At 39.5% G+C, this 25,547-nt stretch overlaps 1 protein-coding gene across 2 annotated transcripts in view; it reads right to left on the bottom strand.

The window, feature by feature from the left end:
• Positions 1-345: 345 nt before the first annotated feature.
• The window catches only part of adgrl1a (adhesion G protein-coupled receptor L1a), a 168,001-nt gene continuing 142,799 nt past the window's right edge, over positions 346-25,547 (bottom strand). The window contains exons 15-25 of one of the 2 annotated variants that reach the window (XM_079867774.1): positions 24,949-25,122; positions 24,477-24,686; positions 19,300-19,520; positions 17,920-17,986; positions 17,181-17,272; positions 16,921-17,089; positions 15,011-15,166; positions 14,824-14,920; positions 6,862-6,984; positions 3,904-3,921; positions 346-3,594 (exon numbers count right to left, since the gene is read on the bottom strand). In XM_079867774.1, coding sequence (XP_079723900.1) covers positions 2,699-3,594; positions 3,904-3,921; positions 6,862-6,984; positions 14,824-14,920; positions 15,011-15,166; positions 16,921-17,089; positions 17,181-17,272; positions 17,920-17,986; positions 19,300-19,520; positions 24,477-24,686; positions 24,949-25,122 — 2,223 coding nt within the window. In that variant the 3' untranslated portion in view covers positions 346-2,698. The remainder of the gene's footprint in view (positions 3,595-3,903; positions 3,922-6,861; positions 6,985-14,823; positions 14,921-15,010; positions 15,167-16,920; positions 17,090-17,180; positions 17,273-17,919; positions 17,987-19,299; positions 19,521-24,476; positions 24,687-24,948; positions 25,123-25,547) is intronic. The other variant, XM_079867775.1, reaches the window with a different exon arrangement.

The following is a 25,547-nucleotide window of genomic DNA, read 5'->3' as shown; positions in this document are numbered from 1 at the left end:
TATGAAGGTTTGACATCACCTCTTTCATTAAACATGGATACTCACCCCTGCTCTCTCTCTTTCTCTCCATGGCTATGTTTGTAATGGCATACTAGCTTACTACATACTGCATAGTATACACTGTGTTTCAAAACAATAGCAAGTGGAACAGAAGACAAATGTTCCACAATATACATTTCAAACATGCACACTGTTGTCACATGACCTCACCATGTTGCATGTTGAATTCAGTGAGTGATGTCTAAATAGCATTGGGAATAAAATGAGTGATTTGGCAAATAAAATGTCTTTAGTTTTGGCAGTCCAATCAAATAATTGTATGTATATATATAGATTTTTTCCATCACATAGGAAATGAAAGGTAAAGTAAATCTGCATATTTTGCACAGGATACACAGTATATACTGCAGCAGTAGTAAGAGTAGTATATTAGTATGCTCTTCAAAATATAGCACACTCTTGTTACCTTCACATATGCTCTGTACACAGAATGAAAACCACACTGAATAAATGAATATGTGCATAAATAACCAAAACAGACAAATAAATATTAATAAATAAAACATCAGACATGAAAGAGTTGCAGATTGAGCAGACTTCAGAGGGGTGGAGCACTCATGAATACCTCTCTTTTGTTCAATAGGCTATGCAGCTCATTTGCATATGGGGATTCTAAACCACAGAGGCCATCTCATTGGTCAGATGTTCCTTTCGCCCAATGAATGCCATTATGTTTTGTTTTAAATCTCAGTGTACCTGACTGGCAAAATAACATTTAAAATACCTTTAACAAAGTCTTTTAGATGGAAGCTTATACTGAGCTTTTATATAGATATAGATTTACTCTGCTTCCTGTCCTTCTAATGCGGGTCCATGTTACCCAGTAAAAATAGCCTCTGAGACACACGCACACACTCTGGTTCACAGGCATCCAAATGTTCACGTTCAGACATACACATACAAACTGTAAATCAACTGTCACACCAGGTTCAGAAACAACTGCTGATATTGGTATGTAAAAACAGTCAAATACAATCTAGGGTTTGCGACTGAAACTTTTCCGAATATGCCCCCCAATTTGTTTTTCTTCAGCTAAATATCTTATATTCTATTCATCTAGTCATCTGATATCTATTACATCCTCCCGATAAAATATAACCAGCAGTACATTATGGCAGCTGTCAATCAACCCACAATGCACCAGTGCACCCCTGCGGCACAGTGTATTCCCCTTTCATTCACGTCAAGCACTTCCTGTCTGGGAATGTTGAAGGTCAAACATTACCAACAATGTAATGGGTTATATTACACACAAATTGTGCCAGGATTTATCTCGTTTGTATGTAAAATCCTTCACTTTCTGTCTCTCTGTCTCTCTCTCGCTGTCTCTTGGCAGACAATTAGATTTGCTGGCACCACGGTGCTCCAGGGCAAGACCGAACGAGGGCCGGAGAGAAAGAGAGCGAAAGAAAGAGAGAGAGAGGGAGAGATCGGTGTAGTCTCCAGGTCACAAACTTCAAAACATCTTTATTTTCGACTCTTTTCAATTTCTGTTGCAGTACAATAACTGTTTTTCATAGTATTTGATAATTTTTTGTTGCTTTTGTTCATCTATGTACAGGAGACGAGTAGAATAAGACTTGCTGTCGCTTTCGTGTGATTCATATGTACAGAAGTCGGGCTTGAAGAATGGCTGGAGCAGTAGCAAAAAAATTCTTCTAGCCACAATAACACAGGTGATACAGCACGTCCACCTACAACATCCATCTGTGATTCGGAGAGCAGCTTCAGTCCTTAATCCGCCCCCATCCGTGGATCTGAGACGAAACCCTACAGAGTTTCATTCATGAGAGGTCCCATGGTCGAGAGGCTTCAAACGACCCAGCTGACGATGGGTTGTGTCCCAAGTTCCCAGTCTCTGTGGTTGTTCTGTACAGAAGAGTCAGTTCAGAGAAAGAAATAAAGGCAACTCCACTGAGGCAGCTTCCTGCTACCTGTGTCTGAACAATAATCCTTGTTTTCCTTTTTCATGAGCATATGTTCACACTCTTTATGTTCAGTAACAAGCACTTCTGTGAGTGTGTGTGTGTGTGTGTGTACGTATAGATTCCAGTTTGTGTCCTGGCTCAAAAACAGTTATTTTTGGCAACACCAAAGAGCTTTCAGAGAGATTTTTGTCACTTGCAGTATAATGGCATACCCCCCATTTCCTCACGTAACAGCTCTCATCAAATAATGATGGAGAAAGACAGAGAAAGGAAAGTGAAGGTAAGGAGTTACGCAAAAGTAACATTTTAAAAATGTGACATGAAATAAAAGACAGAAATAGAAGGCCGGTGTGATTCTTGATGGTATTCTTGGAACAGAGAGAGCTGAAAGCGGTGACGTCCGTGGAGAGAAGGCAGATAGTAGGACTTGCTGTTTCTGTATGTGTGTGTGAGGAGGGAGGAGAAAATTACGCTGATGAGAGAGCAGAGTGGTTACACAGCACTTCAGAGAGCCTGCTGCCATGGAGACAAACCTCTCGGTCGCTCTCCCCGTTTATGCTTTCCTTACCTCTTACTTCAAAACAAATAAAAGAGCTAAAAGGCAACCAGACATAAGGAGGGAGTCAGAGACAGGAGAGGAGTCCATCATCGGCATCTGCACTTTGCATCAGACCCTGTGGTGCTCTTACTCCTCCACCTCTTCCTTGTAGTCACAGGCTTGTGACCAGCTGCATCTGTCCATCTCCCTCGCTGTGAGGGGGCTCAGGGGAGGGGTGGGCTTCAGTGCTCGGTCTCCTAGGTGGAGCCTGGTAGAAGGTCTGCATGGGGGCTCCGCGGGAGCCTATGGCAGGCCGACCCGAGCTGTAGTAGAGCTCCTCCGGAGGCTGGGCTGAGCGTGGAACCACTTCTAGTGGCTCTGGGCTGCTGTCAGGGTAGGGTGAATCTCGTAGGTTGGTGATGCTGGTGTAGAGGGAGTCCCGCGCAGGCGAATCGGGAGCTCCATTGTGGCCGTGGTGTGCTGCACTTTGGCCGCTCTGACCGCTGTGGCCCAAACTCTCTGTCAGGTCGGCCGTGTAGCTTTCGGACTCTTCGGGGTCACTCTGGTAGAGCACGGACTGGGCGCGCTGAAGCAGCAAGGGCTCCTCCAGAGCCTTGTACAGCAGTTCCACGTCCTGCGGTGTGCGCTGACGTGCTTCTCTCGAACAAAAGTCTTCGTCGCCCTCTATGCCTATCACCGGGTCGGGCCCGCCTCCACCCCGTCCAATGCCCATGTGCCCATGTCCTCTGACCAGGCTGCCACATGTTCTGTCACCTCCCCCGACCCCTCCACCGCCTCGTAGATTATTATGCACGAGTTCAGATATGATCATCTTCTCGAATGCCGCAGCATCCGAGAGGTTTCTCCGTATGCCGCCGAGAGTTTCTGAACCGCGGGGGTTGAGAAGGGGAGGGGGGCTATCTCCACCTCCGCCTCCCAGGAAGTCACAGCTTCCCCCGGGAGCACCCGGACCCCCGACGCTCCGCAAAGAATAGCTGTTGTTGAAGTTCCCGTTCAGAGGTAGAGTCTCCATGCCTCCATGATCTCGGTTCTTAGACAGTGTGCTCTCTGTTGAGGGAGCAAATGAGAGGAGGTAAGCAAATGAAAAAGAAGAGAGAGAAGTGAACACTTCATTACCTATTTTAATCAAGACGGGGATTCAAAGCAACAGAATCTGGGATTAAATCAATAATGGGGAAAGCAACTTCCATCACAAGATTAATAGGCTTATGGACAGAGGCAAGTTATTACCAGGGACGTAAATTGTGTACATAGAAGCACGGGCTTCACTGCACACGTGAAGAGGTTATCATTCTGCAAAATTAGCCTATAAAACACTGAAAATAGCCATAAGCAAGAAAGGGAAAAGAGTCTTACTTGGGTCACGGAAAGTTCCTGTGGATCCATGGTGAGGCCATGTGAGGGCAAAGTTAGACAAAAGAAATACAACAAAAGTGATCAATGATATATTTCTACATTGAGATTTACATGGAACTGCATTTATTTTTCTTGAAATCCCCACAAAATTAATGTCAGCATTAACAAATGTCACACACCAGAACTCTATTGTTGAATTACTGTAACAGCCATGAGACAACAATGGACATCTATAGAAAAACAAATCCCACACAGCAGTGCCTCATTTACAGTGTTGTGGAAGCTACTTTGAAACTGCAGATTGCCATGCTACAGGCTAATCATAATTGGAAATAAATCTAATAAAATTACTGTTTTCAAAAAAGTAGTAACTATAATGAAATAATTTAAAAGGGTAGTACACAAAATGACAATTTTGTCATTATATAATGTTTCAAACCTGTTACTTCCTCTTTATTTTTTAGTGGAACAACAACAACAAATATTTTTTGAAGAATGTTTTTTTATTTTTTATTTTTTATTAATACAGTGAAAGTTATAAGAAAAGACCGACTTGATTGTGTGAACAAGAACAGAATTCTTTCAAATATTCTTCAAATTATCTTCTTTTGTGATTCACAGAATAACTAAAGTCATACAGGGTATATGAATGACATTGAGTTGAGTAAATGGTGACAGAATTTTCATGCTTGAATAAACTATCCCTTTGGAGTGGGCAATAATTGTTTTGTTTTTTATAAATACACAAAATTAACCATCCTATTATATAATTTAATTAGAGCCTTTTTAGCTTAGTATTTGAATGAATAAACAATTTGAATGGAAATCTCAATGGGTAATTATATATCATATAATATTATATATTAGTTTATACTAAATAGAACAACAACAAAAACAGACAGAAAAGAGAAAGGGCTCGCTTCAAGTATTCACACAATTTAGGCGAGTGAGTTTATTCGTTCAGCTTAGACATTGATGTAGTATTTGGTCACTACACCTCTATTTGCTACATAAAGTATGAACACAGCGGAACTATTGTTGAGGTACTGTAGTTTAGGGGCAGTGGCTGATTCTGTTGACTGAGGAACTTAAGATCAGAATATCACTCTTTTAGTCTGAGGAGTTTGGGAACTTCAGAGCAGAGCTCGATTCTTTAGGGTGGGTGGGGTGTGGGGGGCGGTTTAGAAAACGAAGGCTCATTGTTTGGTTTTGGCATGATGATTATTCAGCGAGACGTTATTCACACTTCAACCTCATAAAGTCAAGACGATGTTTATTTCACGCACCCTTTCACACGCCAGAGATGTTGTGATATTCTTTTAACTCGTCGGCGTGTATTGAACGCAGGAGATGCGTGTGGCGGCACAGACCAAGGCGTGCGGGGGTTTAAATATTAATGCCCGGTATGATTTTAATCAACGCTCCTCTGTGCAGAGAGAGAGTAATTAGACATTCTAATGAGGCCCTCCTCCAACTTCCTCTCCATAAGCATTCTAAAAATGTCCTCTCAGCCAAGCCGAGCTGAGCGCCGCACCGTCAGCCTGACACATTACACAGAGAGGGAACGTTTAAAATATTCAACAGAGACGACATCTTAAATTTCATCCCACTGACATGGGAACCGCAGCTATCTTTCTCTCTCGCTGCCTCTCAATCGGCACATGGAGGCGAACGGTATGGCAAGAGAGCGAAGCCCGGGCATATGTGTGTGTGCGGCACACGGGCAGAGCCATGCCGATACTCTGTGGCGAATCTCCAGGGATCGCTTTCCTCTCTCGCTCCGTTGTCAGTCACTCAACTTCAGCCCTAGCTTTAATCGATGCTCTGGTCTGCCTTTCCAGCAGGAGGGAATGAAACGCTGGCCAGATGGTCAGCCCCTGTCCACTCCTCTGAATCACACTGACAGACCGACAGGGTGTAAACTCACACGCAGAGGGAGACGCACAGACGCATACACACACAGCATATGTGCACATGAATACCATCAGTGACACTCACACACACACACACTGCGGCAGAAACTGCATATACAGTAATAATAATAAAACATCCCAGAGGATTTTTTTTTTTTATTGTTCAGAGGACAGTCGTTCTAAGCTAAAGAAACTAAGTAACGTTTCTTTTGCGTAATCAACTGATGTTTCTCTTGATATTTTCTAACAGAAATTAAAACATGAACACAAGATACTCTTTATTAAGTCTCATTGCTGTCTTGGAGGAACAATTGTGATTTTAAAGAGATCTCTTTGTGATTAAGCTTTCTAAAAGAGCTGAACTAAAATATTTCCCATTCAATTATATATACAGACCATTCAAACGTTTAGGGTCAGTAAGCTTTTTAAAAAAAAAAAAAAAAAAAAAAAATACTTTGATTGAGAAAGCATGCATTACATTGATCAAGTGACAACAATAAATACATTTATGTTACAAAAGATTCCTATTTCAAACAAATGCAGTTCTTTTGATCTTTCTATTCATCAAAGAAACCTGGGGAAAAATATAATGGATATGAATAATGGATTCCACAAAAATATTAAGCACCACAACTGTTTTCAGCATTGATAATAATAAGAAATATATCTTTGCATATTAGATTGATTTCTGAAGGATCATGTGACACTGAAGACTGGAGAAATAATGCTGAAAATCCAGCTTTGCAAGTTAAATTTTAGAATTTATTAAAATAAAATAAAAACTGTTATTTTAAATTGTAATAATATTTCACTATATATATTTGTTTTTCCTAAGAGGTTTTAGAGGAAACATCCAAGACAAGTTGATTCTCACAGCACAGTATGCGCAACAAAGGAAACACCATTAAGTCTCTTAAGTTATACAATAGCAAACTTCATAAATACAATCTGGGTGACATTTTGAGATAACTCTTCTGAAACAACTTAGATATTAAAGGGATATTTTCTCTCCAGCAGGCACATACTGAAATCTACTCACACTTACCGGTAGAGTTGAAGACTCCAGGCGAGGGCGGGGTAAACGTCTCAGCCAGCAGTGTGTTGTAGGGAGAGCTTCCTGTTCGGGTTTGCAACACAGGGTTGGTCAGAAGATGGTTACCCATTGTGCCTTTAAAAAAAAAAAAAAAAAAATTCTTAACATACATATCTTTTTTTTTTTTTTTGACTCTACTTGTTAAATCACACGTTATAGCCATTATTTAAAGACAACATGACCTCAAAATTGACAATTATTTTTTTATATAATATTGCAGTAATTATTATGAATTTTTATTAATTACTATTATAATTATTATTAATTATTGCAATAATTGATTTATCCAATCGCTCAATCAATTCCCCAAGGACAAAATCCACCTGTAGTAAGTCAGTCTTACCAATAGGAACCTACTACAAGCTTTGGAATTTGAAAATGTCTGTTTTTAAATGTTAAAAGTCATTTTAATAATACAAATTACACGTTTTAACCACTTGATGGAATTAGGAGACGTTCCTTTAGGCATCATGCGCTGTGGTAGCGCGTCAAAGCATTCTCAGGTATAAATATGCAGCTATAATGCACGTAGGCGATTTTGAATGAATATTTCATGTCGATTTACAATGGTTTCATACTGTTAAAACTAATCGTGGTATTGATATCTTTGTAAGACTGCCGACTCTACAGAACAATGGCAAGGAAAACTAACTTTTTTTGAGCTAGTGATCGGGAGCATTTCTGTTGTGTTGTGGCTTGATTTTGTTGTGATGTGGGTCGATTTAGTTGTGTTGTAGCTTAATTTCATTGTGTTGCTTGATTTAATTGTGTTGTGGCTCGATTTAGTTGTGTTGTGGCTTGATTTCGTTGTGTTGTGGCTTAATTTTGTTGTGTTGCTTGATTTTGTTGTGTTGTGGCTTGATTTCGTTGTGTTGCTTGATTTTGTTGTGTTGTGGCTTGATTTTGTTTGTGATCTGGCTTGATTCCGTTGTGTTGTGGCTTGATTTCATTGTGTTGTGGCTTGATTCTGTTGTGTTGTGTCTTGATTTCGTTGTGTAGTGGCTTGATTCTGTTGTGTAGTGGCTTGATTCTGTTGTGTTGTGGCTTGAGACCTGTCTTGATTTCGTGGTGTTGTGGCTTGATTCCGTTGTGTTGTGGCTTGATTTTGTTGTGTTGTGGTTTGATTTCGTGGTGTTGTGGCTTGATTCCGTTGTGTTGTGGCTTGATTTTGTTGTGTTGTGGTTTGATTCCGTTGTGTTGTGGCTTGATTCTGTTGTGTTGTGGCTTGATTCTGTTGTGCTGTGTGTGTCTTGATTCTGTTGTGTTGTGGCTTGATTTTGTTGTGTTGTGGCTTGATTTTGTTGTGTTGCTTGATTTCGTTGTGTTGTGGCTTGATTTTGTTGTGTTGTGGCTTGATTTCGTTGTGTTGCTTGATTTCGTTGTGTTGTGGCTTGATTCCGTTGTGTTGTGGCTTGATTTTGTTGTGTTGCTTGATTTCGTTGTGTTGTGGCTTGATTTTGTTGTGTTGTGGCTTGATTTCGTTGTGTTGCTTGATTTCGTTGTGTTGTGGCTTGATTTTGTTTGTGATCTGGCTTGATTTCGTTGTGTTGTGGCTTGATTTTGTTGTGTTGTGGCTTGATTTCGTTGTGTTGCTTGATTTCGTTGTGTTGTGGCTTGATTTTGTTGTGTTGTGGCTTGATTTCGTTGTGTTGCTTGATTTCGTTGTGTTGTGGCTTGATTTTGTTTGTGATCTGGCTTGATTCCGTTGTGCTGTGTCTTGATTCTGTTGTGTTGTGGCTTGATTTTGTTGTGCTGTGTGTGTCTTGATTCTGTTGTGTTGTGGCTTGATTTTGTTGTGTTGTGGCTTGATTTTGTTGTGTTGCTTGATTTCGTTGTGTTGTGGCTTGATTTTGTTGTGTTGTGGCTTGATTTCGTTGTGTTGCTTGATTTCGTTGTGTTGTGGCTTGATTTTGTTGTGTTGTGGCTTGATTTTGTTTGTGATCTGGCTTGATTCCGTTGTGCTGTGTCTTGATTCTGTTGTGTTGTGGCTTGATTTTGTTGTGCTGTGTGTGTCTTGATTCTGTTGTGTTGTGGCTTGATTTTGTTGTGTTGTGGCTTGATTTTGTTGTGTTGCTTGATTTCGTTGTGTTGTGGCTTGATTTTGTTGTGTTGTGGCTTGATTTTGTTGTGTTGCTTGATTTCGTTGTGTTGTGGCTTGATTTTGTTGTGTTGTGGCTTGATTTTGTTTGTGATCTGGCTTGATTCCGTTGTGTTGTGGCTTGATTCTGTTGTGTTGTGGCTTGATTTCGTTGTGCTGTGTCTTGATTCTGTTGTGTTGTGGCTTGATTTCATTGTGCTGTGTCTTGATTCTGTTGTGTTGTGGCTTGAGACGTGTCTTGATTTCGTGGTGTTGTGTTATTACGTTAATGAGATCGGGTTGTGTTGGACCTAGTTAGGGCAGTGTCTTGTTGCTCTTACTGCTATAACATTTTTTAACACAAAGTGTTTGCTAACATGTTATTTTTGTTTAGAAAACTCATTAAGTTTACTTCTGCTTAAGAATATACAGTCGCGGACACATGAGTTAAGACTAACGGTTAGCCTTCGCTTTGTAGTGATATAATCGCATTAAACCTGTTATATATATTGTGCTGAAAAGCTGTATTCGTGAGCATCCAGGAGGCAAGAACTATCAGTTTTAAGAGGGGTAATACGTAATATGAACATTATGGAATAGCTGTTTGCACTTCACGTTAGGGTTAAGCAGAAGCCACTCTACAGTATGATTATTGTGTTTGACATTTCATAAAATAAAAAAAATAAATAAAAAAAATCCTTATTGTCGGTGTGTGATGTTGTAATGGCTGATTTGATGAAGTGTTTATTTGTAGTCAAGTCGAAAATGTATTTGAAGAGTAGCTGTGGAGCGTAATTCTATGCCTCACTGTCAGATGGAGTCATTGGGAGGGAAATGGTAATATTTGCCATTATGTAGTTTCACAGAGCAGTCACTGAAATGTGGGTTCATTTCCCAGTGAAATGTGAACGCTTGCAGTAGACAAATGTGACTCAGAGAAATGGAACATTCAGTATGGCCCATAATGCAGGCACAGAGCTCCAGCCCGGGGCTTTCAGACAGAAATGCCATGAAATTAAAAAGAGGCCAGTATGACATCGAGTGGACTGAGGCAAAGTGCAACCCTGCACTCTCGCGCTATCATCTATCAGAGAGGACCGCCTCAAGAATTAATTTTAGACGTGCGCTCGCTCACGCTCGCCTTTCTCACACACATACAGTACTACGCACATTTCTTACCTCTTGCAGGAATGTTCCAAGTTTCATAAAAGTAAAGCTGTGCCACCAGCATTTATGGCATAAAACTGATTATCGCAGAAAATAATTTAGACTTATTCCTCAGAATAAAAACACAGCAAAAAACAGACAGAAACGTAAATGTAGTAAACACACTGTTAATCATAGCCACAAGACTTAAACATGAGACTAGTGTGACCTACTCAATCTGTCATGACAATGTAAAGCTCACAAACCAATTTAAGCTGTGCAAATGATTCACTAAACGTGATTTGATTTGAAAACTTGTTAACTTTGTATAGTAGGCGATACCAGAAGGAGACTATCTGTCAAACATTGTTTACATGGCACAAACTTCACTCCACCCACCAAAGTTATGTTGGTAACACATAACCAGATGTTCATCCACCTACAAAGTATAGCCCCACCTGAAAGAGTTTGACTTCCCTGCTGCTAAAACCTTGTTACTGCTGGTACCAACAGGTCCTCTGCTGCTACCTGCAATCTCAAGGATTTAGTCTACATTATGCCACAAATCCTGTCAATAAGCTTCACGCGAATTAAACCCGGAACATTCCTTTAATTCCTGTAAACATCTCACGGGAGTGTCTTGTGTAAAACGTGAGGAGGGAATCTAGGCCAGCGGGAGGGAGGTGGAGGTATGGCGGCGGCTCTTGGAAGCACAGAATAGACTTCACACAGCGGTGAAGTGGGAATTGAGAGCGATAGGAGATGAATCTGATAAAAACAGCGGCGTACACATGCACGCGCCCTTTCATTACCCTCCATCTCTTCTGACTGCCATTCACTCTTGTAACATCTAAAAACCTTTCTCCCGCGGCACAAAACCCTGCCGTTTCCTCTCCCCAGAATCTATTCTTTTCTTCTTTTTTTTTTTGCTGCTATATGGTTTAGATCTGCCTTTCTGTCTCGTACATTCTCTCTCTCTCGGCTTGATTAAAGTCCCCGGAAAGCAACAATCGGCACACTGCAGTGAGGACGCTACTGTCATTCTCCTCAATTAGAGTAATTACCCCCCGTTCATTCGCCGGCTAATCACTTCATTAAAAACAAAATGGATAGAATTAGCATAAAGAGTGGCGGTTGATTTAGCTGCAGCTTCTCTGTCTTCACCCCCCTCTCCTCCCACAAACACTGATCCCTGGGATGATCAGAATGGTGGTGACGCCACAATCCAGATCTGGTCCTGGAAATAGTCTGCTCTTCACGTTCTCTCTCCTTCTCTCTGCTCACTATCATTTAAGGCCCAGATATACTCACAGAGAAGTTCTTTTTAGTTCTTGGCTTTGGGGTAAAAAGAAGTTTGAAATACGTGAGCAGCGATATACTGTTAGCGAACATCCTAACGCCCCACTGAGTGTGACGTTTAGATGAATATGTAAATAGTGCTGCGCACTTTTATTTCAATAAAATAAACACACAACAAAAACGACAGCGGTGAGAAAACAGCATCTGTTCATAGTGCAGGGGCGTCAGTTGGGTTATGGCAGGGTGTGGTGGCTGCCGTGCCTTGGGTGCCTGGTCAGGTCAGTGCAAAGTCATTTATTTTTATTGCAGGATTAGCGGAGTTATACAAATTATACATTTAATTCGTAATTGTTTAATAAAGAGAAAAGCAAGTAAATTAAAGCGATCTGGTTGTTTTATTCATGCCACGTAAGTTTAACGGCCCAGCAAATGTCTATTTATAATGTGCTTTTGCAGAGTTGATTATTGTAGCCAAACACAGCCATTTCTGTTGAAAATAATGATCAATTAGAGGCGTTTAAGTTACCGGTAGTTAGTAAGAATCCTCCCAGTTTCTCTCAAAACACTGTGGGCCCTATTTTAACGATCTGAAACGCAAGTATCAAGCGCGAAACGCAAGTAACTTTGTGGGCGGGTCTTGGGCGCTGTTGCTATTATACCGGCGGGGTAAATGACTCTTGCGCCTGATGCAAATCTAAAATGGGTTGGTCTGAAGTAGCTTCATTATTCATAGGTGTGGTTTGGGCATAACGTGAAATAAACCAATCAGAGCGACATCTCACATTCCCGAGCAGGCGCGCTTGTTTCATGGCGGATTGCTGTTATAACGGCGGATTTGCCAGGCGCACGCCAGGAGCGGTTCACAGCCGAGGAGACCAACGTTCTCGTCAGGGCCGTAAAACACAGAGAAGTGACATTGTATGGGGATGGAGAAACCCACCCAAATTAACTTCGGTTAAACAGGCGTATAAAAACTAAATGTGTAAGCTAGATTTATGCCTTTTTTTTCACATCTTCATGGACACAACAATGATTTCCCTCGTGTGTTAATATTTTTCCTTGTAATAATGTATGGATTTCTAAAAATGAGAACTGCTGCGTCTGTGTGTAGGCTAGATGAGATAAGCAAAGTGCATGTGCGTTGTGCACACGCTACATTGATTATGGCCAAGCATGCGCCCTTAAAATAGCATATGAATAACATGTGCAACGCATTCCAAAAACGGAATTGTTTTCTAAACCTGCAAAATAGCACCAGGGAACCTTTGCGCCGAAACACGCCTCTTTGCGCTGAACCGCCCCCGGGAGCGCAAGTTAATTTCCTAATTTACCGACGTGCGTCTGTGGAGGGAAAAGTCCGCTGTACGTGGGTGCAAAATAGAAAGTTGTAAAGTTGACTAAACTTTACTGACTAAACTTTAAACTTGTAAAGTTTAGTCAGATTCATTGATTTAAACAGGACCTTTGTGACTTTGCCTACAACTTTATCATGTAAAGTGATAAAAAATAGAAAAAAAATTACAAAAATAGATTATTAATATTATAATAGCGATTTGATAATCTTTAAAAATAAATTCAAAAGCAAAATATGTGAAAAAATATCTATTAAGGAGTGGAAATGGCTAATGAGGCAATAAGTGGTCCTCTGCTGCCATCTACTGGTTATAGTGGTATTTTTATTTATTTATTTTATTTTAAGGTAAGTGCTGTTTTTCACCCAATGCTTTTCTACATCGTAAAACTTATTTTTACAGATGGGGACAATCTTTGAAAGATTTGAACGTTTTTGGTCATCACATTAAAAATAACATTTAAATTGTATAATATTAAACTTCTGAGCTTTGAAGTGCAGGAAAAGGTTGTGTGAAGTTAAGTACTTGAAAGTCTTTGAAAAGTTTTTCATTCTTAACAAAATTTTTCAGAAAGATTGCTTTGGCAAGCTGTTTCGAACTCCCGAAACAAACACAAAATAAACTTTTTGATTGATTTTATTGCTAAACTTTTGGTTGATTTTGTTCGAAATGATGTATATCGGGGCCGTTAGTCTCCCTTTATAGTTCAAAGTACGAGTTCTATATGTCTGATATTTAAAGTGGTCAGATCATGAGGAATCAAACATCCATTTGAGAGTTTACTATTATGAAAACATGCAACTTTCTCAAAAACGCATGTTTTGAAACTTAGCTACAAAAATTAAGGTGGTCTATAACAGTGTTATCGTTAACAAAATCTAAAAATATTAAAAGTAGTTTTTCGTTCACTGAAATTAAGCTGAAATAAAATAGACTTAACAAAAATGAACAACTTAACAACTCTGAAATGTTGCCTAATTTTTTACACTAAAATGAAAATGAAAACTGAAAATATGAAAATGCAAGCTAATTCAAATAAGTAATAAATACTATAATAGTATATAAATAATTCTACAATAACGCTGGTCTATAAGCACATTCAGGTAATGAGAAAGTAAAGATACCATTATTAATAAACACCATAACTAACTAATTAAAATATGGGAAAATCATCCAAATATTGGATCTCAACATTAGAAAAGAACAGCTGAAGTAACTAAACATTCCAGTCTTTAATGTTTTGTGTAGCATATTTCAGCATAGATTATTGGTAAATATGTCTCAATGTAATTGCAAAGCTGTTAATGGAAAAAATGGCAGCAACAACGTTAACTGACCATGACAACAAAACCCACAGCCTGTGTTTGAGCAAAGTAAAAACACAGTTTCTCATTTCATATGCAAAAATAGCCCATTTCATTCTAAGAGCCAAATAGAGAGATGAAAATGATCATGAAAAACTAAATTCTGGGAGTCTTGCAGAATTTAAAACTTTACTAATATTATATGTGCATCTAAAAACCAAACCAAGACGGTTCACTCATATTACTATGAACGGGAACAAGTCCAACATGCAATATGGCGGAATGAGCCCCGCCTGCTAAATAAAAGAGCCAATCACCAACTGATGAAGTCACAAAAGCTCCACCTCCCATAGACACATACACACACGTGCAGTTTGGAACTGCTTATGCACCTTTGTGTATATTTATGTATTATGTATATTTTGTGTATAGCTTTTTAACACTATTTGAGTATAGAAAAAACATTTAAGGGACAGTTCATATCAAAGTTTGTTGCTGATTTGAAATCTTTTATTTAAATGTGAGTTTGGCCAGTACTTTCTTTATAATTCAGTATTTTCCCATTCAGGTAGACAAGATTTGGTCTTGCATGCCTGTAATAGAGGCATTGCAAATATGGCTGCTAATTGAACTGACTTTTCTCAGAAAAAAATATGACCCCTTTAAGCACAGACACATATGTAGAGAGGGGCTCTGGTGCATCCTGGGACATTTTGAGGCTGAAAGAGTGTCTCACCTCGATTGAGGGTAGGAGTGCTGTTGATATCTCCGGCCATGAAGGATGACTCTGTCTGCTTTCGCACCGTGTCGTTCCACATACGTCGAATTCGGCTCTGAAACCGGTGAATGAGGTGATGGAATTGTTAAATGGAAGAGAACAGCAGTCTATAAATAGTAATGCTGTCAGTGTGCATGTGTGTCACCTGTCGGTGTATGGCTGCATGACGTGCCTGGCTGCCGGTGTAGTAGCGGTTGTTGGCACGCAGGGCAGAATTCTTCAGCGACCCGTGAGAGCTCGTAGTAGAGGTGCGACTGCAGCAGTACGAATGACGCAGGCACTTGCTGTACTCCTTATGAACCTGAAACACAGAGCATTGGCACTTACACACACTACACATGTTGAGTAATGCATCTAAATTATAGTACAGACATGTATTGTCTATTAAGGTGCGAACTGAAAGTAATGTTTTCAGGCACTTAATTGCATGTTAACGTCAATTAAAAAAAACAATTATTATAGTTTAAATTTATAATAAATGCGATTAGTTAAATGAACTCTTACAGAAAAAAAAACATGAATTTCTCATGTTTTTTCACATGTTGTCCACATGCGGACAACATGTCACCACAAGGATTTCACATGAGAGTTGTTCTAACACATATTTACCATGTGCAATTATGTGTTGCACATGTGTTCCACACGTGTTTCCGCAGATGTGAAATTCATGTGGAGTTCTTTTTTGACCCACATAAGTAGGAACTCTTTATATGTCATTTCATAATTACTTCTGTTGTCTTTGAAATATGATTAAAGTGTACGACTGCCCAATACTGACAAACATTTATGGTGAACTAAAATAAAAGTTAATGTCATTTCTATTGAAACCTAGTATGTCATCATGTATTTAACTATTTGTAATTCCACATTTGTAATTTATTACATTTAAAATATGTTAACCATAAAATGCTATATTAAATAACACACTACAGTTAAAATTATAATCAAATACTTGTGCGCTTTAGTATGTTAGTCAACACAACAAAATAAGTGAACTTTAAATCATGACAAAATATTATTCAGACATTGTAAAATTTACTTTAAGCTAAACTTTTAATTTGACATTATTGCAAAGAGCACTTTTTAAAAGTGTTAAAACAGTCATGAAAGTCCTCAAGTACACTTAAGCAGTCTTATACAGTCTTATATTACCTGCAAGTGCACTTTTTTTTTTTTTTTTACAAGGGTTGTCATTTTTTTTTGTATATTGCGGTAATGCGACAGCATAATTTTACAGTAACAATCTATTACACATAACAGTATGATCTGACAAAAGTCTTGCCCTCCATTTGTTTTTCTCATTCCATAAGCTGTTTTACTTGGATATACGTCAAACGGGACAGGAAGAAAAGTTGGTTGCAATTTCTGGTTCATACCGACTTAAAAAGATGATTCCACTGAAACCTGAATTCACTGTCATCACAGCTAGACATCACGATTTTTTGACTCTTTTAATTTGAAATTAAGGCATTTCCAGCATTATTAATTGTATATTATATACATTTATTTGTTTAATGCTGTCAGCCTAAACGATGTCCTTACTGTGTCATAAAAATAGCTCTAACTGTAAAAATGAATGATATCATTAGATAGTTATATATTTAATAACATTACCTTTTTTATACATTTCCAGTGTAGTTCGCTACTTTTTGTTAATAACTCAGATACTGTAGTCAAATGGTAGCTTGAGTGATGTTTAACTACTTTAAATTATACAGTTAGTAGCTTGGGAAATAAGAGTTTCAAAAATACTTCTCCGCAGGGCTCAACAAATGGTGCAAGTTTGGGCTATATTTGGCTGAACAATGGCAGATGGAGTGCTTGAAAACCTGTTTGAAAACAATAATCTAGCAAAAATTACCTTTAAATAAAGCTAATTATGATAATTATCTTTGTAATAATGATCATTATCATGATACAGATGAATTCTAATCCAAAGCTTTCTCCTATTCCTACATTTTTTCTTCTTCTCATATTTAGCTAACTTCTAAGGAAATTTAGCAGCAAATGTGTCCCCAAAGTACTATCTAGGTATGAAATATTAATGAGACTGACCTTTTTCTGTAGAGCACAATGGAAGATAAAGATGAACATGCCCTGGAAGGCATTGAAGGTAGTGAAAAGGTACGCCATGATAACAGTGTTCTCATTGATGAAGAGGAGGCCAAAGGCCCAGGTCAGGCCCAATAGGAAGAGCAGTGCGATAGCCCCCAGAGCCCAGGACCTGAGTGAGAACATGCACACATTCACAAATCCATAAACATACAGCAAAAAAGGCGATTATAATATGCATTTTTGCAGTGGAAGACACTCACTTGATGTTGTCCAGGCGGCTGGAGTCGGGTTTGAGAGCGGATGAGTTACGGATCATCTTGTGAAGTGTTATCATGAGGAACACCAGGTTTAACTAAAGGCCAAAGATGAGACAAAGGAAAAGGTGTTAGGAATGTAACTCAATGATTTCATAAAGACAAAAATGTCTAAGTTTTTGTAACAAATTAAAACCTATTGGTTATTCAAAAAAGGACAAACCCTTTAGAAAACGTCTAAACAGGAAAGACAGTTTAAACCCCTGGTTTCTTCCTAACAATAGAGCTCATTCATAAAACACAAGCAAAAGTTCTGTGTAAACTGCTTGTGAAACCGTTCTAGCTTAAATTGCTGCAATTAAATGCACGATTTACATGAGAATGGTGATACGAACATTTACACAGAAATTCGCTCTGTTTGTGTTAGATTAGCGACCCAATGCAAGAAAGAAAAAAACTTTTTTTTTTACCCACAAACTAATAACAACAAAAACAGCGCTAGCGCATTAGTAAAATATATTGTAATTACGAAAATGTCAGCAAGTTCCCGTATCTAAACCTAATCTAAACTCCACACTCATATAAAGCATATTACAGCCAAAACATAGTCGTCAGCAGCAACAGATCCATAGGTGAACAAAAGTGCTTTGTTTGATATGACTAGCACAGCACTTTTCAGAGGGAAAAAAGAACAAACTCTGTGAGCAAAGCAGTGAGTGCGCTGAATGTTTAGAGAGAACAATACCATGATAATGAAGGACACAGGGCCGATAAAACTCCAGATGAAGTAGTTATCCACCCTCAACCAGCACCTACACACAAAACACACACAATAACTTTATTGGTAACATTTCACTGTTCAAAGAACGATCACTTCATTACAGGCAAAATTGCATGCACTTTTATAATTTATCTAATTATTGATCATTGAATCCACTGAAACAATGGCAAACTATCTTAAAATATTATTATTATAAACATCATGATACATTTTTGGCATAAAACAAGCTAATAAAAGAGCAATAAAAGTCTAGTTGAAGGTTAAGCTCAGCTTTTAATCATTAGCACACTGAGTCAGCGTCTCATTTTCTGCACTGTAGTCAACATTCAAAAGTCTGCAGCTGTGCTATTTTTCCTCACTCGCACACACATAAACACAGACGAACACACACTTGCATGCACACAAACACGCCGAGCAACACACACTCGCACATAAGGTAATCAGCTCAGTTAAAGGGGTGCTGTAAGCTGGTCTCCATGCCGGAGACGCTGGTTCGAATCCCGCTCTGAACGGGTCGAGTATGACTACTTACATTTGGTGCCGTGACCCGGATGGGTTTAGGGGGGTGAGTGTAATGGAGGCAAACTAGTAAGCACTGTGTGTGTAAACCTCACTCCCCTGGCCTCAAGAGGCGTTCTAGAGATCTTTAGTATCCTTGTTAGCGTGCCCACCTCCTCTGACGGAGATGCCGGTTCAAATCCCACTCGGAGCGGATCGAGTAGGACTGGTCACACACACACATATACATAAGCATATTTTATAAGCAAAAGCGCACACACACACACACACACACACACACACACACACACACACACACACACACAAAATAAATAAAAATTAAACTAAAATAAAATTTATTTCAAAAGTTTTCCAGGCCTGGGATTACTATTTTTAAACCCCCCAATATTTCCAGGTTTTTCAGACTGTTTTCAAATTGGATAGTTTTCAGATTGCTAAAAAAGAATAGTGGGATGCTCCCTTAAGAAGTGTTCTTTTGAAGTAATGTATCAGAACAAGATCTGTCAGATTTATGTGTGCTATTTCAAAACAAAACAAAAAAGTGCTTGCAACACCTTTAACTGGCTTCATTTATAATTCACATGATGACCTTGGTAAAGCCAGGATCACATGACAGCAACCAATCTACTGAACTCCAAACTACATAATACCAGTATACGTTTCCTAGTGAAAGATGATTCTGTAATTGGAATTTAAACTCCCAGAGTGCCATTTTGCTGGAATCCATTTAAATGAAACAAATGGTTTAAAGAGGGGTTGTGCCCCCTGCTTAAAAACCCAACGGCCATTGTATGGCCAAGTGCAAATAGTCTGCTTCACACGTACGCTTTTTTAGTCCCGTAGCTGCGATAGTCAATGGCTGCCGAGATGCCCACCACCAGGGCGGGAAAGCAATAGCCGCACAGGTAGTAGTATTTCTTCCGAGAGTACTCGCTCTCGAAGACCTCCACCAGCATCAGATACAGCTGGATTCCCTCCAGACACATCCAGGAGAACGCAGCCAGGAAGAAGAAATGCAGCAGGCCCGCAAAAATGGGGCATGCAATCTGCGTTCGGACAAAGAGAAGGAAGAGGGGGTTAGCGAGAAACATATCAGAAGTACATTTGAAGATACTCAGTGAGGGGATCAGTTCACCTAAAAATGAAAATTATTTTCTCACCCTTCATGTTGTTCCAAACATGTGTGACTTTCTTTCATTTCAGGAATACAAAAGAAGATGTTTTGAAGAATGATAACCAAACAGTTTGCGGTTCCTATTGACTTTCACTGTATGGGGAAAAACACAATGGAAGCGGGAACCGAAACAACAACATTCTTCAAAATCATCATTTCTGTTTACAGAAGAAAGTAAGTCATACAGGTTTGGAATAACAGTAAGGATGAGTAAATGATGACAGAATGTTCATATCTGGGTGAACTATCTTTTTGAAATCTGGTGCACATTGGGTTACACTTCATTTTGATGGTCCAACTACATGTCAACTAACTCTCATTAGAGTATTAGTAGACTGTAGTAGACTGTTAGGTTAGGGTTCGGGTTAGTGGAAAAAGTTGGCATGTAGTTGCAAAGTTCCTTATAGTCAGCAGAATGTCTGTTGGTGGACCATCACAATAAAGTGTTAGCAGATATTAAGCAGACAGTCTATTAATAGGCTACTCTAATGACTGCTAGTTGACATGTAGTTGCAAAGTTACTTTTTTTTAATAAGTAAAATGTCTAAAGTGGACCATCGAAATAAAGTATTACCCCACATTGCACTTTGTTTTGGTCCAGAACCACCTACAGTACATTTACACGACAACCGTGTACTAAAAACGGAAACGTTTTTCCTTTACGTTGTCAAAATGATCCCGGTTCACACAGATCAGTGAAAACAATTAAAAACGCTGTATTATGCTGCCAGGCCAGTAGGTGGCGATGTCACATTGTAAAGAAACACTATGCACCTATAGACTGAACATGTGATAAACATGCGCATGATGTCACCGTTTTCACAAATTTGTGTTTTTGTAGTTTACACTGAGACAATAACTGTATAGTTATCAAAAAATTGCATTGATTTTTAAAGGTTTGCATTTTCAGGCCTCCAAGATGTCATTGACGTGTGAATGAACAGCCATAAATGAAATGCATAAAAAGTTTTGTGTTTCTACTGTAGTTGAAAATGGTGTTGTGTAAATGGCCACTTACACAGGAGGAGACCCTAAAACTTCAAAATCATAAATTCATCCCTCCCCTTTTCTGGATGATAATGACATTTGTACATGTTTTATATTGCTGGGCTGCAGTGGGAAGGAAAAGAAAATGTAGCCTTCGCATTAAAAGGACTCCAAGCAGAATCATCTGCCAATCGATTGGCTGAACGGAATGCGCAGACGGTAAACAGTGATCCCACTATTGCAAGCCCACTCACCTGAAAACATCAACCTTTCAGCAAATCACTTAGTGCAAACGTCTCATAACTATATTAATATTCATGACTCAAATTGTGCTTGGCACAGTGAGCCTGACACGAAAGTACGTTTCTGAGGAGGGAAGACGTGAACAACAGAAGATAAATAATCTTCGACCAAATAATAAAAAAAAAAAAAAAAAAAAAAAAATAATATATATATATATATATATATATACACACACGTATAGTTGTCGCAACAATATTTTAGCCCTGATATTTAAACTTTTATGACTTGTATGTATTGTAGAGTATTGTAGAGTGACTGATGTATCTGGAAAGTTTGATTAATAAACTTTAAAATAATCTTAGTGTATCCATGGAAACTAGGTATTTAAACAACCATACTTGCAAAGAGAGGCTGATGAGATGAGATTCATAATGCACCCCACACACTTTATGTATTGTTCGTACGCCCCTGCAAAGCAGAAGATACCGATTTGCTCATGGATTTATCATTTACTTAAATGTTTCAAACAAGACTCTTATCTTCCATAAAAAAAAATAAAAAATCAATGACTTAAACCCTGCAAACATTATCCAGTTCTTCTTCTGAACAGCTCATTGAAGCAACCTTGGTATCTTGTCAATGATTTTGATTCCCATCATACTGATGCAACCTGAACTCTGGAAGACGTATTAAACCACCACTGCTTTCAACAGGAAACTTTTGGTGTCAATACACTGATGTCAAGGGCATCACAATTCGTATGGAAACTAATGTCACAATATCCTAATTATTTTGCAGGCTAAAATGTGTCCATGCTAATTTTCACTTCTGAAGAGAGCTACATTGATTATGCAATTAATGAGCTGCTCTTGAATCTGAAACCACAGAAGGTCTGATACTTAAGAGCTGATACTTGCAAGCACGTATAATTTTCGATCTGAACTCAGCAACATTAATTTGTTCACAGTGGTTAATGTTTTAATCGGTTGTTCTGCTCTGCTGAAGTGTTTTTTCACTGGGGTTTTGATTTTTGGTTGGCTGACTAAAACATAAGCCTCATCAACATCAACTATCATCAGATATACTTCCAGTGGTCAATGTTAAACTCTGTTCCATGCTCAGAGAATCACAATGGGTACTGTTTTAATTGGCCAACCAAAAAAAGAAGACCTGACACTTCGATAGAGCAGGAGAACAGAATACACCAAAAAACAGTAACCTTAAAAAACCAACTTAATTGGCCCCAAAGAATCAAATACAGGGGCAGCTGGTTAAAGGCACAGAAAATGCATAATCAACATATAATACAGCTTTCTTCCAAAAATCTGGAGCATGTAAGCAGTGGAAGCAGAGTTGCATAATATTGCCTGGAGGCATTTTTTTTTTTTTTTGAAAGTCAGAGTGAAAGTATTTTCTCTAGCTCCAAGACTGCTCCATCATGTGCATAACACAAGCTAACAGGCAAATATTTGTGTTTCTAAAATGTACAGTCTCAGTTCTAAAATCTACAGTTCAAAAGTTTGGGTCAGTAAATTCTTTTGTGTCTTTGAAAGGAGTCTCTAGACTGCAGCTCATCAAGGCTGCATTTAATTGATCAAAAATACAGTAAAACAACAATATTTTCAATCTTAATTTATTTTAAAGTGGCCCTATTATGCTTTTTTCGGATATTACCTTTCATCTAGTGTGTAATATAGCTGTTCGTGAATGTAAAAGGTCTGCAAAGTTTCAAAGATCGTAGTGTACGATAAAATTAATTATTAGCCGCTTTCCGACCAAGTAGTTCTAGGAACTTAGTTCTAGGAACTGTCCACTTCTAAACAGTTCTAAGAACTACTCTCCCCCAAACTCGGTTTTGCTGTTTGCGTTCGCACTGGCCAAGTGGCCATAGGAACTGGTAGGAGGGGTAAGGGAGTGACGCAAGCACGGTGACTTTTATTTTGACGGCGCGACGGACCTTTATTTTGGCGGCGCTGAGACCGCCAGAGCAAACAATGCTCGCATTCTCTGTGTTTATTTGTTAGCGATCTGTCTAACAGTACTGTTTAATATCTTATCAGATAGAACTGTTATAAAAAGTAGACATTATGTGAAAAAAGGTTATTAGCCTATGCCGTGTGGTTGATGTCCAGTGTTGCTAGCTGGGCAGATAAACATAATCATGTTTGGCTTGGTCCCCTCAAAGTTGCGTTGGATTTTCTCTTCAGCATAAAGGTTTAGAGACCCATCTATCACTGTTTTCCATGTTTAAACTTTGTATAGTTAGTTTATGGAGTAAATATATAGGCTATAATCTGTGTGTTTACATTCTAGCTGTTTTAAAAATGGCGGGTGCTGGTGTTCCGCGTGCGTTCGGTCAATCAGCGTACACTAACGTCACGGATAGTTCCTATAGTGCTGGTTTAGACCCTACTCTGAAGTAGGACCTAAATTAGTTCCTACAAATGGAGTTCCTAGAACTAAAATCGTTCCTAGTTCCTGCGGTGCGAACACGCCGACATCCGGGTACTTTAGCCAATAGTTCTAGGAACTGTGAAAAGGTTCCTCCGGTCGGAAAGCGGCTATTGTCTCCAATGCAAAGAATTGATTCTGAACTGCCTGAAACAAATCGTCAGTAACTCCAGTCTTACTTCCTGCTCAAACCTACGTCGGTCTGTAACAAATTTGCTTAATGCCTAGTATGGTCTTCATTGGCTGCCTCCGAACAATGTCTATTTTGACCTGCCGTCAAACACTGTAGTTGTAGCTGAGGCCTGGAAGAGTTTGGTTCGAGAATACGCTGTTTTCTGCTTTGCGAAAGCAAATCCACATTGCATGCCCTTCCAAAGGATCTACGCCATTGTTACTGATCATATCACTGTGTATCAAGTGATGAGGAAGCCTCCGGAGCTGAAATTCATATATGGTGATGGGTGTTTCGTTTCTGACACCCACTGTAACCAATCACAACAGACTGGGCTATCTGACCAATCCGAGCAGAGTAGACTAATCACAACAGACTAAGCCGCCTGACCAATCAGAGCAGAGTAGACCAAACACAACAGACTGGGTCATCTGACCAATCAGAGGAGAGAAGACCAATCACAACAGACTGGGTCATCTAACCAATCAGAGCAGAGTAGACCAATCACAACAGACTGGGCTGTCTGACCAATCACAGCAGAGCGGGCTCTCGGAAGGAGGGGTTTAGAGAGATGTTGTATTAATCGAAGGATTTCAGGGTTTCAGACACTGTGAGAAAAGAGGTGATGCTGCAAGTTTTCAACAGTAGTGTATTGGTATATACGGGAGTGAGCAAGAACATGAGGAATGGAAAACCAGTCCCAGTAAAGTACATCAGATTGTGATAGTCTGCTACATCCTTAACAACCGAGCACTCAGAGCAAGCACTCATCTGCAAGATGGGGAATTGTGGCATGCAAATGAATGCAAATTACCTGCACTTAATGCAGTTCGCATTTAAGGGCTTTAGTTAATCAAATGCTAAAACAATGCAGACAGCACGTACTATCAGTGGGTGCACATAAATGTCACAATCAACGTGTGAAATTCATTCTCAGTGCGCTCTCCCCTTTATATAGATCATTAGACTGCTCACGTGATACTGCGTCTTGTCGATGCCGATGAGGAAGAGGAGCTCAGCGATGAAGAGGTTGATGCAGAGGTTCTTGTGGATGGTGTTGCGGTCGGTCTGCAGGCCTCGCAGGAAGCAGAAGGTGGAGATGCAGATGGCGAGACACACCAGAGAAATGACGATACCCACCCACGTGATCACAAAGAGAATCAACTCGTGCATCCTTCCTGGATACTGAGAGAGTGAGAGATGGATAAGGGAAATGGCATAAACGGATAGGCTGCCTGAGGGAGAGTGACTTATGAAAATCCAGTAAATGTCAAGCTGAAACTGTGTGTATTTGTGTAATTTGCTTTTGTGTGTATAGATGTGTGTGTGTGTGTGTCTTACAGACTGCATGGAAGCGGAAAAGTTGTTTATGTGTATGAGAGCTTTATTCAAATTTGTTTATCAGCCAGTGATAAATGTAAGGGAATATGTGTGTGCTTGCGCTTACGTCAGGTTCGTGGTGTACCATCAGCACAGCGAAGTTGGTTAGATGACTACAAGAGCAGGTTGTGTGTGTGCTGTTGCTGTCCATCAGCCTGCAGCCCTGAGATGACCACTGGCCCGTCATCGAACGCTCCGAGTAGTTCCAGAACGAACAGTTTGGGGTTAAATGATTCTCCAGCTGCAAAGATGTGGGGACATGAGAAAACAACAGAGAGACTGGACAATACTCAATATCAGTGGCTTTCACAAATAATGTTTTCTTGGCATGATATGGGCCCTACATGGTTTGTCCATGAGGTTCCATGTCAGACCTTTCTGAATTAAAGTATGGCCAACATGGAATGCATGAACAATCCTATTTAATTCCTCATGGAACCCATGGACAAACCCATTTCAGGTCCTTACTGGGGTTAATTCAGATAGAGCCGACATGGAACCTATGGACAAACCGATTTAGGGCCCATACTGGGGCTAATACAGATAGGGCCGACATGGAACACAGGGACAATCCTATTTATGGCTCATACTGGGCTACTTCGTCATGAAACCCATGGACAAATCCATTTAGGGCTCATACATGGGGTTAATTCAGATAGGTACCGA

Source organism: Squalius cephalus, assembly GCF_949319135.1.
Source record: "Squalius cephalus genome assembly, chromosome: 1".
Classification (NCBI taxonomy): Eukaryota; Metazoa; Chordata; class Actinopteri; order Cypriniformes; family Leuciscidae; genus Squalius; species Squalius cephalus.
This window is presented reverse-complemented; position numbering and strand designations above follow the sequence as displayed.